Here is a 15,655-nt window from a genome sequence, read left to right on the forward strand (position 1 = left end):
TCCGGAAGATTTCTCCGAGTGGTGCGCTCAACATCAAAAGAAAGTTATCGTTATATAAATAGTTCATCAATTTATTTTTCTGTAGCGTATCACATAATTTTTTTTCTGTTAGTTCATTTGTTCTGTGAGTTAATCGATTATCCGATTATTAATTGAACACCAGGTCCTTGTAATTCGATAAGAGGTAATAGTTTGAGACTCTGCAGTTGGTGAGGGTCCTCACCACCGTCATGCGATCAGCTCTTTCGAAGTTGGCTTTCACGATCTCGTAATACCGTCCATCACTGAAAAGATCGCAAATTGGTTAACTAAGGAAAACTTCTATGTATGGCTATGGTTTTGTGTCCATTTGCATTACTTTTCCATTTTCAGCAGGAGACAAACTCTTTGTTTCACGCTCCATGACGAAAGTAACTAAGCAGCAAGCAGTTATAGGATTTTTTGGAAACTGACTAGGGCGACTTAATAGAAATTGTGTGTCATCGTGTTAGTGCAATCTCATTCATTTCACATCTGGAGTAAACGAAAATCTCAGAATCTCACATTTTCTATTCTACTGTTGCATGGGTCATGTACTGTTAATATTTTATAAATTGTTATTTTTATTTTAGTACATTAAAATTAAATTTCCGGAGCGAACGAGATCCAAATAATAAGTGAACAGGATATAGTTGGGCGCGCTTCTTGCCTTCAATGGCCTTACCCTGCCTCGAACAGAGATCACATGCTTCTTAGTTATTAATATTGTACACAATTCATTTAAGCACAGCTTATTTGAAGCAAAGTGTTTGCCTTGAAGAGAAATGGCCAAGCGGGGCGCTTTGTTATTTAAATGTGCTATACCTTAAACACAAACACTTCAGCTTCAGACATTTAACTCTTAACGTATCAATAGCTTTTTGGCTTTTGTCGGAAAATCTTAGGTTTTCCGGATCCCATCTCAATTCCAATCTCTCAACGTTGCAGCAGTTTTTGGCAATACTATCCATAAGTTGATCAGCAAGTATATTCACCCCAAGACGCTCTTGAGTCCCCATGACAACTATTCTTTAATGAAGAAAACTTTATTTGTGTCGGATTATCGAAATATGAAATTTCGCCATACTTTGCATTAGACAAGATAGGCAAGATCGATTGCCAGAGAGAATCCGTGATGTGAGTCATCCCAGATAAACCTAGACCCCACAGTTGGTGGCCATGTTTGCAAAGGAATTTGTATATTGCGTCCTCCGAGAGGTTGTCGGAGCTGTCCAAATCTAAAGCGACCTGCAAAGAAAATTTTTATATCCATGTTTTTTGGTGTAAAGTACCGACCAAGTTTCTAGCATTGCCTTGATCCATCCAGGTTTTTAACACGGAGTCATTAAAGCCATTTATTTGCCCTGCGCTTAAAAACCGCAGCCCTGGGAGTCTAGTTAACATGTCCTGCAGGCATTCTGTGGACAGGTCAGTAGCAGTTATGTCGAACTCTTGGAGGGAGCATTTTTCCCACTCTACTTGCATTAGATAGTCACTTTTCAGATCTAAATGAGACAATTGGCTGATGAGGAAATTGCAATGCGAATTCTACCAGAATACTCACTTGTACCATTCATTAACAAACACTTTAGCCTCCTGCTTCTTTGGAATAACGTTTTTAAAGTACTTCCCGTCACTTTGTTGCAGTAGTTTACCGCTAAACATTCCAACTACATTCAACTTCTTAAACATTATTCACCAAATTGATTAATCACTCACTTACCTGAATGCAATTTGAACTGAAAGCGTCAATATGTGTGTCATCCACAAAGTTAATCCCGTACAAATTAATCACCCTCAAATTGGGGGTGGCACTTTTCAACCGGTGCACGTTGATGACTTCGTAAATCTCCTCTTCCTCCTCCTCTACTTTCTCGTAGGTCCCTATCAGATGCAAAATCTCCAAGCCATTGATGAAGTTGTAGATCTTCCTCATGAATCCCTCCATGAAGATCACTTCGGACAGACAAATGCAGAGGTACTTCAGCTTTGTGGGGAAAGCCTGCATTTCGCTGAAGTCATGAAGCTGCATGGCAGTGGAGAAGTCCAGCAACATGTGAGTAAGGTTTGGGCATTTGTTAGCCAGTTCGTGGAGAACTGTATGAGTGATGAGTTCAATGGGGAGTTCAATGTACCTGCGGCAATGTGCGTTATTTTGCTAACTTTCATTTTTAGATAATTTACCTTAAAGAAGGGCCAAATCGGATGCTAATTAAGGTTAGCAAGAACTCCAAAGAGCTTACATGTAAGCCTGATATTTCCGGTCTTAGTGACACGTTTTTCCATAGCTTGGTATCGTAAGCCACCATTCTCCACCTTTTGCAGACCTTGGCCATTTGGCATATTTCCTTGTGTGCTAGGTAGTTGAATACGTGAAGAAGCACCTTATCGGGCAGCTTCTCGATGGTCTTAAACACAAAAAAATGTATTTAAAGCAAATTTAGTTTTCGATTTCGTGGAAATCAGACACCTACCGTCCCTGCAAACGGACTTCTAGCCCCGGTACCTTCGGTCAAATACACTTGCGAGGCCTCAAGGGCCAGCTGACCCCACACATCGGGACAAACGTCCATTTTTTTCAATAAATTTCAAACTTTATGATACCAAAGACAAGCTGATGTGTCATTTACGTAACAAACATTCACTAAAGTTGGGAAATAGCACTACGCGAAATAGCAGGCACACGATCTAAAAATACCATCATAAATATTTGGGTAACCGAATGGGCTTGTAACATGGGTTATTTAAAGATTGTCCAGTTTGCAGGGTGCAGTGGGTGCTAAATGGGAAAGTGCAATACAACCAGCGCGGGCATTCGCAAGTATGGCGCTCTGGGCGAAATTTCTAATTACCGCCCTCACGCCCAAGAAAAACTACTGAAGTGTAAGACCCTTCTGGTCTGCCGCTCAATCTTACCCCCGCATAAGGTCGGTACTAAATATATGGAATAAACAGGTGGTACCACTTGCTTCTTATTTAAATAAGAAATTTAACATAACGTTTGAATTTTAAATACTTTTTTACTTTTGGTGGTGTGACAACAATCATAATTAAACTAAACAAAGAAATAATAAAAAAAAAAAATTTAAAGAAACCCCATGAAGTAAGAGAGTGCACATTATCTAACATTCAAGCGTTATCTAGTAAGAGGCGTTTCTGACCCTAAATCCTCCATCAGTTGTATTCGCTCTGTGTCGAGCAATTCAAGTAATTTTTTCCCTGTCTTCAGCATTTAATTTTATGAGAAATCAAATTAAATTCGACAAACAATATTTACTGAACTACTGACGAAAGTAATCAAGTTCCATAATAAATCTCAACTAATTCTTATTAACGTTTATTCACGTAAGCGAAAGAATCTCCAAAAAGCCAGTTGTCGATTTCGTATTAACAGGGCACAAAGCCCATCCTATATATCACAATTTTGTGATTTATATGAGCAGGGCCGGCCTTAGCAAGTCTGACGACCTGGGTGAAATTTTTAATCCCCGCCTCCAGATAACCAGGGTAATCCGTGTCCAAACACGATCCCTCTCATAAAGCCGGCACGGCATATTTGAATCAACTCTTATTTCATCAATACATCTGTAGCATTTTAATGAAGAAAACAATTGACATCACACACATTTCACGTTTACAAAGGACAATCTTATATATTAATGTACACTATCTATGTCCAATATTACACAGAATTCAAAATTGACCCTCAGCCAAAAAAAAAACGGGTAAACACAACTACTTACAATTTTTTTGGTTCTTCGAAAACTCATGGTCAAATCATCCCTGACAATAGCCGCGCCTGCAGTGGTCAAGTCCAGTTGGCCCCATGCGTTCATCTTGACACGAACGAAGTAATTTCCAATAGATCAAGGAGTAATTGAGACAATTTCATATGTCTGAATTATGATGAGGACGCCCGCCGTTACCGGCTTGAAATGTGTTTTAAATGGTCGAAAATAGAGACGTGGATTCCAGACAAGTATGATTTCCTCCTAAAGTATGTCTATTTGGCAACGGCCCTGGTCTTTGTAAGAGGTCTAATTAAAACGCAGCGTGCTGGCAGTACGGAAATAATTTTACCGATGAGACCGTTATTTTCGAAAAAAATGGTCGCGGGGTGAATAACATCCGAATAGTACCGGTGTGAAATGATGGGGTGGGGGGGGTGTTATCTTGGTTGGGTGGTTTTGGGTAGGAGAACGGTGGTCGAACATTTTGCCCAGAACGCTAGAATCCCTGGGGCCCCTCTGGCTGCATTTGAGTGACGCATTATTAGATAAATGTGCTGACCAGAAAAATCTTTCTGATGAGTAAAGCGGCTTAATTTAAACAGGAGATATGAGTTGATATTTCGCTCACTTCAAAGCTTCCGCAATACTAAGTAACGCTATAGTGGATTTTAAGGAGATGTAGGACCAGACCAATCAAGGTAAAGATGATTACATGAACGTCTCAATTTGAAAAAGTATCATTTATTTTTATCATTTTTTTGCATAAAGAGCACTTTTAAGTACTACTCTATAGTTTATTCCATGCTGCGTATGTAGTATATCAGAATATCACAATATTATATAGGTATTATTCCCTTCCATTTCATTTTCTAACGGTTCGCTTAGGTACAGAGGAGCTATTAAAATATATAAAAACTTTTATATAGCTTTTTACAATATTAAACGATATGAATCTCTAACAAGAATATAAAAATATATGTACATTGATATTTCACAAGTTCGTGAACATTTCTCTTGTAAGACCAAAAATGGCCTAGAAATGCCATTTACCCCTAGTGAGAAATATGTCTTAATGAATAGGCAATAATTTTTCTACATAGTATTCTAAAAAACTCCCATAAAAAGAACGTCAAATAACTTGAAATTAATAAACAAAACAAACGCAAAAAATTGTTCATAATTGCTGGAAAATAATAGTTTAACTGGTTTTAATACACAAATTTGTACCTACTCACTATGCATGCATGCACTATAACATGTGTTTCTTTGTCCAAAAGAACCTTAATATGTTAACAAAAAAATCAACTGGCCCTTTCGATATTAAATTGCAGCAAAGGATGAAACATATTTACGTTGTGAGTTATCAACACACTGATATTTGAGTATTTTAAAATAACATCTGGCTAAAAGTGTCGCATCTCTGCCTTATAGAAAAAATATCAGTATTGGACTAAAACCAGTTAGAAATGAATTGTTAAACGAACGAAAATACTGCATGTAACTATGTACACAGAAAAACTAACTATTATGGCATCTGGTTGTGCAGAACTTTCATCAATCCCGTTTTAAATTTACCCCCCACGCGGATTTCCAATACTGTCAGGTTTCAGAATCCATTTGCATTCTCAATTAGTTGGGACATTAACAGTGCCCTAAGGGTAAATTAAAAAAGAGTTTAACACTGTCCCTGAACTTGAACTGTAGAACTAATGGTCAATAATCCCATCAAGAACGCGCACTGAAAGAATACCGGTTAAAATGGAAACCATCTGTTTGCAGGATTCCTTAGGATTGCTCTCCTTGATTAGATCCGGTAATATAGTAACTAAGGCGATGTGGAGGAACGATCCCGCGGAGAATGGCAAAATCCATGACGTCCTGGCTTCTGTAAAGTAGTAAGAGCGCAATATCAATTTCACATTCACCCATTTAAGTAGGTCTTATTAAGCAACAACAATTTAATCGTGCGAGCGAGATACAGATATTTATATAAAAAATGCAATGGCGCAAAACATCCTTGTATTATATACCTATGACACTTATCAAGTATTTACTTCTATTGGTGAAATTTTGAGACAAAGTGGTCTATTGCATTAAAAAAAATGCTTACCGATAGTATTAGCGGCTCCGCTAAATAATATGGCAGAAAACGCGCCTAAAATGCCGAAGGCAGCGGTAGATAATTGCATAAGAGCGGCGCTCCGCCAGGAGAAACCACCTTTCAGTAATACCCCGAAATCCGCAAATTCGTGAGGTATTTCATGGCCCAATATTGCAATTGTCGTGGTTACGCCTATGCGAGTAGATGTTAAAAAGGCTCCTCCCAAAGACAATCCGTGGGCGAAGTTATCTATTGCGTTAGCTATCAAATTGAGGTAGGCTGCCATCTAACAGAAATTGGTTATTTGCATGATTGATTGCCACAATTCTTTGGGACTTACCGCTCTGCCGTCCTTTTCGATCATGCCCAAAATTTTTTCAATGATAATAAAGGTGATTAGTCCCAAGAGCACATACATGCCACTGGCCATTTGACCTGTAAAAGAGAGATCATGTAACACAAAGTCGGTATTAATCATAGTATCGCTAAATAAGTAATTAAGGTTAGAGAATAATCAATCATCAAGGGAATATAAAACATATCTCTATGTAGTTTTATTGGCAATACGTGTTTCTACTCGTGGGCTTCATCAAACAGCTGTAGATACAAAGTAGGCACAGCCACGTCATGGAATATACGTCGGAAGACCTACACGCGTGCGCTCGAACATGCATGCTTAGTGCATACACATGCCTGATGAAACCGACGAACAGAAACACCTTGCTGGGTTGCCCAATGTCCCTTTTCCTTTCTACTTGAACAGTCATGAAATGTTGCGTTAATGCTGTCAACGATTTCCTAAAATGTCCAATCATCCACACAAACATATCCTTGTTTGATTAAAAAAGTTATTCGTTTTGAAGCAATATTAAAATATGCGTTTACTAATTATTTTGTCCCTTAGAATAACATAAAGTTACCTCATTATGGAGAAGTGGTCAATTAGATATGTGTTCATACGCTTTAGAACATTGTTCAAGATAATTTACAAAATAAGGACAATTGTTGACAAATCCTCATATTGAAGAATGGGGCTAATGTGTTATTCACAGATAAGTAGTCTCTACGTGAATTTCTATTTGACACCTGTAGACAACGCGTTTACCGTAAAACAAGATGGTTAGAACGAGACAAGAACTTTCCGGAAGTCCATAATTATGGAGGAAGTTCCATGATTATATGAAATGGTATCATGTTGCATCATCCAACCGAGCTCGTTTGTTGATCATAAACGCTGAACCAAGTACGATACCAAGACCACGTGTTCGAACCCGACGTTCTTTCTTTTGCACATTGTGCTGACCCAGAACTCCGGTATATGGAAGGCAGGGTTCGTCCACATGTTAGCCAGGGTACTACGCATTGGGTCTAGGACAGCAGCGTAACTGCTATAAAATGGTCACCGCAATCACCTGATTTGAATCTCATAGTGCACATATGGGGCATGCCGTAAAAGAACTCACTCCGTTCATGGCACGTGTTCATGGTCATTTGCCTCTTCGAAGAATCCTCAAGGAGCAGTGGCGATTTTTACCACAAGACGCTATAGATAAAATGAGTTTGTTTGAGTATGCCAAAGCATTGGCGTGCTATTACTAATGCTTCTGGTGATAACACAACGTGTTGAAGGAATTTTATTGTAAATCAATGTCATTGCTTATATAAAAATCATGGGCGAAAGTGTAGTTCTTTAGATTCTTTTGAGCAGTGTCTATTGCAATTCTTATACTTATAGAGGGTTAGCCATGCAACCCGAAAATTTTTGTCTTCAAACTATCGCAGCCCCATGGAATTTGGTTTCAAGCTAGAATCGACCCTTTTGAATCTAATTTAATATTTTCGGATTGGTGACACTTCCGGTCACACCGGAAGTAGCAATTAACTTCCTTGTTTCCTCCACTTTTTTTGTCAATTTTAGATTTCTAACTAATTTTTAAAACTATTTTATATAAGTAAAATATTTTCTCTCCTAATAAAGGCTTAACCTGAGCCAATGTAGATACCTAAATCTAAACCTAGTTACCTACTTTCAGGGTGTTTTAAGAAAGAGAGTGGTGCTAATCAGTGAACGTTAATGGGTATACAATTCTGAATTTCGACCTGATCAAAGTTAACGCAATTAATTAAATAAAACGATTTCTCTCTCAAATCATATACTAATTGGGCAAATCAAAATCAATAAGAACTATCAAGACTTATCACTAAACACTTCAATTTGCAAATTTTTTTCTTTTTCTTTTGTAGTGACGAGTATTTGTTTGCGATAATACAGATTTTTCTAACTGGCCATTATCTATATTGCATTAAACCACGTATTAGATAAAAATGTATTTTTTCTAATATCTTTCGACAAATCCACATAGGTGCATTAATATTAAGTGGATATCGATGAACCGTGGAATTTTATCGAGTTTTTCGAACACACTATGACTTACCCTTTGCAGCGCTGCTGCCGTTTCCATAGATCTCTGGTAAGGAATGGAGGAATACATCGCCCAGTAGAGCACCGACAGCAAAGCCCAATAGTGAATTCAGTCTGGATCCTTAAAAAAAAAATAGAAATGATAACAAATAAAAAATAAGAAAAATGTAACATAAAAGTGACCACATTAATAAGGTTTCCGATCTAGATGGGAAAATAATGCGCTTCAGTTAACCAACTCATAATCGGTACCAGTCTGAGGGGGGTAGTGGGTTGGGCTTAAGATGGCAAATCTGATGGTCAACGGTGTGTCTTAGTGGTAGGAACATTAAACATTTCGCAAAGGGCTCTAGGCTTACTAAGTCCGGCCCTACTCAAATTGCACAGTTCCTAGTAAGCAAGGCAAATTTTGTCAATATTTCCACCCTTAAATGACTTGAAAACAAAATATCTATATAATTTTTGACATTTTATTAATCGACGTTATGTGAGTCTTATGAATTTAATTTCCTTATATGTCATCATACATTTTGCTGCATGTGCTCTTATAGCACCTTCCACGTGCCATACTAGGGCCTTCAAAGGATACCTCGGTTATTTGCCAACCCATGAGTAATATCGTCTATCCTTGTATTGACCCTTAATTATTTGGTTAGGAAAAGCCACACAAACTGTTATGAGATTTTCCTTGAATTCCATTCATAAAGCATCGATGATTAGCAGCGAACAATAAACAGAAACGCAGAACAGTAGCAACTGGACTTTTGCACACGCTTTGTACATTGATGTTTATATATTTTCATCCAAGTCGAGCGTCGGTTGTCCATAAAAACGATCGATTCGTCATTTCATTATTCAACAGAGAGGTACTGCCGACTGTTGGTATAATTAAAATTGAATTTGCACACGACGTTTTGGAGAATCAATGGCAAAAAGGTTCGCCTTTAACCAAACGATATCTGAGGACAGGATGTAGTCACTTATGTTTTTCAGAATTTGAAATATCAACAATGTTCTAATTATTTAGTTACATTTTATGATGCACAACGCAGTGGATCGTATTGCATTGTGTGCACACGAACTTCCTCGTTTTGCTCCACGTCCCCCTGGTTTAACTATTTTGCACCCGACTTAACAATACCAATCTTTACAGATATTTTATATACCAAATGTCAGCAATTTTTCAAGTTGTGTTTTAAATAAATTCTTATTATCAATGTTTATAGTCTTCGAACAATGCATTGATTGCAATATTATGTTAAATCAATTTTGCATTAAAGGCTTATATATTAGGGAGATACAGAGTGTCTCAAAAAAACACGAGCGAAGCTATAAATCGGTTGTTTATTAACAAATTTTGATGAGATAAAAATTTTAAAAAATTGTATTTTTCGGATTACTAAATAACGTCAAAGTTGATCTTTTTTAACTCAATTTTTTCTGCCTTATGTGCTACCTTCAGAATTTCAAATAAAACTCCATATTTTTTAAATATTTTTTGATAGAAACATTTTTTATGAATTTAATAATATATAACGAGTTAACGTTAAAACAATGTTTGACTAAAAAAATTGAAAAAAATTAACAATACGAGTTATGTAACTATCTCTATCCTAAATTTGGATATTAAAAATTATTTAAACATGTGTAGTGTCATGGAACGTCCGCGTTATTCTCCGACTATACATTTTTTAAATTTTCTACAAACACCATTAAATTCAAAAAAATATTTTCTCTCAAAAAATGTAAATACAAATTCGAATTTCTGAAGTTGTCACCTGAAGCAAAAAAAGTTGAGTTAGAATAATCAACTTTTACATTGCTTAACAGCCTGAAAATTATAATTTTATTTGATTTTTAATTCATCAAAATCCGTTCACAAATAACTGAGTTACAGCTTCGACCCTTTTTTTAAACACCCTGTATAATTTGAATTTTAAATTAAAATGGCAATCCATAGCACGTTTATCTCAATATTTCAATTAGCAAGTAGTCCAAGCAAGATTTTAATCCTTTGACTGAGAAGCACCTGTTCTGATTAGATTACAATACATAAATTGTCTACTGACTGCCGTACCAGTCCCTAGATCTCCTTTATGTAGTGATTCGCATAATTCGTTGATTAATTTATTAACCATCAGGAGGTGCTAAGTTCAAGGGGCTTTTTGGGGGGTCCTTTTAAGTACCCTCGCCAATTATTATTCATTGCTGAAGCAAAAACGCCTGATTTTTTTTTCAATTTTTGAATATTATTGGCTTTGTGTGAGTACTACTTGTTACTAATCAGAAAGGTGTTGACACTATTAAAGAGAGTGATTCCAGGGAAGCTGAAATTGTTTGCTTAGAATGTTTGGCATGCTCCATGGTGCTAGATAAGACAATCGCCGTATTTTATCCAACCAAAGCTTTACCAAATATGCATTTGTACATAAAACACTTTACATTATGTAACGAACGGACCTCGAAAGGAATTCTCCAAGTACGACTGCTTTGTTAAACAAAAACGTAATGCAATCTGTTGCGCTTCATTGCAGAGAAGTTTTGAAACTCAATTGAATTTTCGTCGAGGTTTAAGCTATGAGCGCCTCTGACCAATTGCCGATCAAAACGTGTGATTTGTTTATTATAATAAAGATTTTTTAAAAGAAATTAAATCTTCTAGAGGAATTCGTCGTATTTATTAACCCAACCATTAATCAACAAACTTCCTGGAAAATCAAACGTGTTGCAAAGACTATCGAGGTGTGACATAATGCTTGCAGAACCGCATGTGGCTGCAAAGTCAACATGCGAAATTGGTACGACTACCTCGAAATACGCTCAAAATTTGTAGTTTTTTGTGGCGAAAACGTCCTAGACTGACCCAAAAATTAAAGCTTCATTCATACTCTTTGGCTTAAATATCAGATTATCGAGTTATATGAGTCAGAGCGTAAATTGCCTAATTAATCAGAAGTATCTTGAAGCGCGAAGAGTAAAGTCTATTGGAGGTACCCTCAGCTTTGACGGCAATAATTTTTTTCAATTAAAATCTAACCCAGTTCCATGCTGCTAGAAATCTTGAGGTCCCCCGAATCATCCTCGTATACCTGTCGACAAGGTACACACAGGGAGAAGGGAAGAATGATACTTATTATATTCGATTGAAAATTGCATTTGGTGATTCGTGTTCAGATTCTCCGCCTTGGTAACATGAGGCATGTGGAAATATTTATAAATCAAGGTGTAAATAAATTAATTGATTCACAGGTCATTAACAAGGCTTCAGCATATAGTTTTCGTTTACTAATAAAACCAAAATCAAAACGAGGGTATTTCCCCTCTTGCAGATGGAAGATAACTCCGCAAATGGGTCAGATTCTATAGGACGGAGAGATACTACATTATCACCATGTTTACAGGTCAGAGGTTGCCTAGCCAGAAATTCCTGCCATTTGAGACACTCATATCATCAAAAGGTTTTAATATCCGCTTAAATTTTATTGAAAATGGTAGAAATTAATGAAAGTTTTCAATACTATTTGAAGCTATTGTGCTCCTGTAAAATACGGAATTAAGCTACTAGAAGAGAAAACTTTGGTTTATTGATTTTATGGCTAAAAATGGGTATATTGCTAGCGGTTTTATTTTTTCGCTCACGGCAACGGACTGCAAAGTAGAAATAACGCCTCTGAAACTCTTACATGTACATGTAGTTATTTTTGTATAAAATCAGCAGTAAAAGCTCTCTCATAGATTCTTCAATATATAGTCACAACAAATTTGGACAAGTACGTATCTAAACGGCTCTCGATATCTACTGCTAAATATTTAATGCTCACTTCATATGCACTGCATCTCTAATGGATTCTCAAATTTTAAATGAAGAACTAAAAATGATCTGGGAATGTTCCATGCTGCATACCCGCTTAATTTGCTTAATGATTTGGAGAAAGCAGATATTACTATTACTCCGCATTAGTGTCGAGATCCATTCATTAGAGCAAGGTATCTTGTGTTACATAAATTAATTGGAGAACCTTAACCAAGGTCATGTTTAACGCAAAATCAAGCACTTGAACGCTGATTGGGTACAAAGCTTGATACGAAACTTAAAAACGAATCAAGATCAATTAAAAAAATATATTTTTCAGGTATTGGGAATCTGATTTTCACAGAAAATAACTTGGAAACCGCAACCTTTTTCTTGTTTGCAATAAGCTGCAGTTGCAATATTGGAGGTACGTCTCGGATAGATTCATGTGTTATCTACCGCTAATGCAAAATTTTCGTTGGGAAATAGTAAACCGCTCAATCGACGGTTTTCGTCTGTGACTTACCTCTTACTATTGCCGAACAAATTTTATTAGCTTTAAATCATCTTTAGGTCAAAATTAGCGCCTAACGCTGGTACTCTATCTTAGCAAGTATCCACAAGTGAAACACGCACCTAGAAATCCTGCTTGGAGGCTGACCCACGCATGAAATCATCCTATCATGAACGCTCTTGCGAACGTAAATGAGAGCAATACTTTTAAATGGAACAGACATATTGCAAATTTAAACAGGAAATAAACACAAAGCGGCTATAATTTTCCCTATTAGCCTTTAATTGAGGGTCCCATGTACTTATATAAACCGGTACCTAGATCGACATGTTAACTTTGAAAAAAAAACTGATTGACGTAGCACTTCTCAGCAGTTGAATCAACTAGAAATTTAGTAAATAATAAACATGCTATGTAGTAAATAATTATTTAGCCCAATAGATATCAATTTTCTATATTTCCTTAAATTCCTCCTTATTAGGACCCTTTGATTTTCTCCTGTGACTTTATGAAATATTACAGAAAAAAAGCAGTTTTCTATATAATTTTATGGAATGAAATACTGTGATTGTACAACACCGTGACTATTGAACCACGTTGTCTTCATGTACTCAACCTTATTTTTATTAATTGATTATCAAACTCTCAACTTGAAAACACTGTTCAAAATAATATAGACAACAAGTGAGGAAACACCAACATTGGAGTCTAGAAGTACGGCCAATGTGTTATTCACAGATGAGGTTCGATTTGAATTTCGAACGATTATAATACTAGAAGGTAACGCGTTTGCCGTGAAATAAGATGGTTAGACCGAAAGAGACATTTTCAGGAAACCCATAATAATGAAAGAGGTTTCATGATAGTATGGGGTGGTGCCATATTGCATTATTGAACCGAGATGGTTTGAATGCTATAAAGGCTCAACGAAGTGCGGTACCAAGGCCATGTGTTCGAACTGTGTGCTAATGTTCTTTTTGCATACGCTGCTGTTGTTCTATAAGCGAGACAATGGTTGTCCACGTGTTAATCACACTACTACGGGTTGGTTCAGTGATAACAGTATAACTCTTATGAATTGGCCATCAGAATTACCCAAGTGAATCCCACGAAGCACCCATAGGACCTGCCGTAAAGGCAACTCAGTCCACTGTGGAACGCGTTTATGACAATTTAGCTCTTTAGAATATCCTCAAAGAACAGTAGCAACTGTTACTTGACGCTATAGAGAGGGTGGTTTTGATTATGCCAAAATGTCGCCGTGTTATTAATACTCGTTGTGGAACATGAGGAATTGAAAAAATGTATGTAGATTTGCTTTGAATAAATTTCATTATATAAAAGTTATAGCCAAAAGTATGCTTGTTCGTTAAATTCTTTTGAGCAGTGTATAACACACACTATAATTCCCCTGTTACCTACATATTTTTATATATGAGGTAAATCCCAGCGTAAATTTTGAGTTAAGGATACCACAAGTGTTAAATATAAAAAGGCAGTAAATGAGAGATTAGGTAGATTTGAGAGCGGGGCTCGAGATGGGTGAAATTCGTTTAGGCTCTTGGCTTCTCAGACGTACTTCAATAAAAACATCTATCTATCACTACAATTTCACATTCCTGTACCTACTTAGACAGTTTTCATTTGAATGTATTGGCAGCCTTCTCTTGCTGCTGAGATAAGTATTTTGGTGTTGATATACCTAATCTGAGTTTATACAAAATTGTAATTATTGAGAGCAATTAATTGCAATTCAATTCAAATTGAAGTTGTAATGTAACGCACTCCCTGCCTTCTTGTAGCTTTAAATAAGTAAATAATTCAACACATTTAGCCTGAAATAAATGATTGTTTATTCTAGCCAGTTCAATCTCAACCCTCACAAGATTTGTAGTTAAATGGGGCCAACCAAGTGGCATCATACTAAATCTGGGGCATACTATTTGTAGGGTCAAGTGGCGTGGCATTTACAATAATAGCAGAAATTGCTATGCAAATTACCACTTCATTTTGATAATACCTATCTGCCTCTTTAATATGTGAATCCCAGTTTTATTCATAAACCTTATTTTGAAAAATGAAATACATTTTGTTAGGTATCAATTTATCATATTTTGTGCACTTAGTAGAATAGGTGTTCGATAGAAGTATTTAAAGTGCTACTTAGGCTTACCTGAGAATTCATCACCTTCATTTATTTGAATGTTGAATGTCTGACTGACCACTAAAGGGACTATTCCAGCCAGCCCCACAAGAGTGGATCCTATCAGAGCATACAGCCATGGCATATCTGGGATTCCATCGAAATACCAATCGGGAATTTCTGGCATTTTAGGCAAGAGAAACTCTTGTGAAGGGAAATCGAGTTTTGTAGCGTTTGTGACATCAGACACACAGAAGACTGAACTTGTTAACATAGCGTTTTGTTTTTTATATTATAATGGCGGGACAGATTTGAATTTTTCACTAAAGAATCAGGACTCTCGATAAGAGATGATAAGTAATGGAAGATAAACACGTTTGATAATTCCTCACCCGACTAACTTACGCTGAAGTTGAGCCGGACGAACTGAAAACTAAGCGATTATCACTGTAACACTTATTCTTATATGCTCATTTTATTGATAATGACAATGTTTAATCGCATCTTAAACTTTGCGTTTTGCACTCCATTCTGAACGAGAATTGTCGATGGCTGTTTACCTACATAGGAATTCATCTGATTTTGACGTAAACGACAGTCCACTTATCCCCACTCCTTCATTTTGCACACGTTTTTCTCGGACATTGCCATATCTGACATTATATCTGAGATATAGCAAGATTATCCACAATCTTTACTTTAGTTCTAATATTTGGTTATTTTCATTTTTTCTTGATTTTGAGATGCAATCATTTAAAGATCATACTATACGCAATTTTTATCCTGCATTTCTGTGAAATGTACGCAAATTTGGGAAATATAAAGCCCGGCTTATACTAGAATTCCAATGATACTCGTGTTCACAATTCATGTGACAATTCATTCAGTGTGACGGTACTGCCTGCTCCTCACTGCATAAAATTTTAAGCTTCG

The 15,655-nt window shown here is 36.5% G+C and overlaps 2 protein-coding genes across 4 annotated transcripts; both read right to left on the reverse strand.

The window, feature by feature from the left end:
- Positions 1-44: 44 nt before the first annotated feature.
- Positions 45-4,056, reverse strand: FipoQ (F-box/LRR-repeat protein FipoQ). 3 transcript variants are annotated; one of them, XM_066289909.1, is made up of 8 exons: positions 3,762-4,056; positions 2,203-2,426; positions 1,742-2,153; positions 1,583-1,688; positions 1,315-1,523; positions 1,106-1,266; positions 844-1,047; positions 45-284 (listed from the first exon to the last, which is right to left on the reverse strand). In XM_066289909.1, the coding sequence occupies exons 1-8, from the start codon at positions 3,852-3,854 to the stop codon at positions 149-151; spliced, it is 1,545 nt and encodes a 514-aa protein (XP_066146006.1). In that variant the 5' UTR covers positions 3,855-4,056; the 3' UTR covers positions 45-148. The 3 variants fall into 3 exon arrangements, with proteins under 3 accessions (XP_066146006.1, XP_066146005.1, XP_066146007.1); XM_066289908.1 differs by lacking the exon at positions 3,762-4,056 and adding an exon at positions 2,493-2,655; XM_066289910.1 differs by lacking the exons at positions 45-284; positions 3,762-4,056 and adding an exon at positions 2,493-2,655 and having other exon boundaries at positions 861-1,042.
- Positions 4,057-4,470: 414 nt separating this feature from the next.
- LOC136343293 (zinc transporter ZIP13 homolog) lies at positions 4,471-15,299 on the reverse strand. The gene is made up of 5 exons (XM_066289923.1): positions 14,753-15,299; positions 8,286-8,393; positions 6,191-6,285; positions 5,860-6,136; positions 4,471-5,634 (listed from the first exon to the last, which is right to left on the reverse strand). Exons 1-5 carry the CDS (start codon positions 14,994-14,996, stop codon positions 5,456-5,458), a joined length of 903 nt encoding a protein of 300 aa, XP_066146020.1. The 5' UTR covers positions 14,997-15,299; the 3' UTR covers positions 4,471-5,455.
- Positions 15,300-15,655: the final 356 nt, after the last annotated feature.

The sequence above is a fragment of the Euwallacea fornicatus genome, chromosome 14 (assembly GCF_040115645.1).
Source record: "Euwallacea fornicatus isolate EFF26 chromosome 14, ASM4011564v1, whole genome shotgun sequence".
Lineage (NCBI taxonomy): Eukaryota > Metazoa > Arthropoda > Insecta > Coleoptera > Curculionidae > Euwallacea > Euwallacea fornicatus.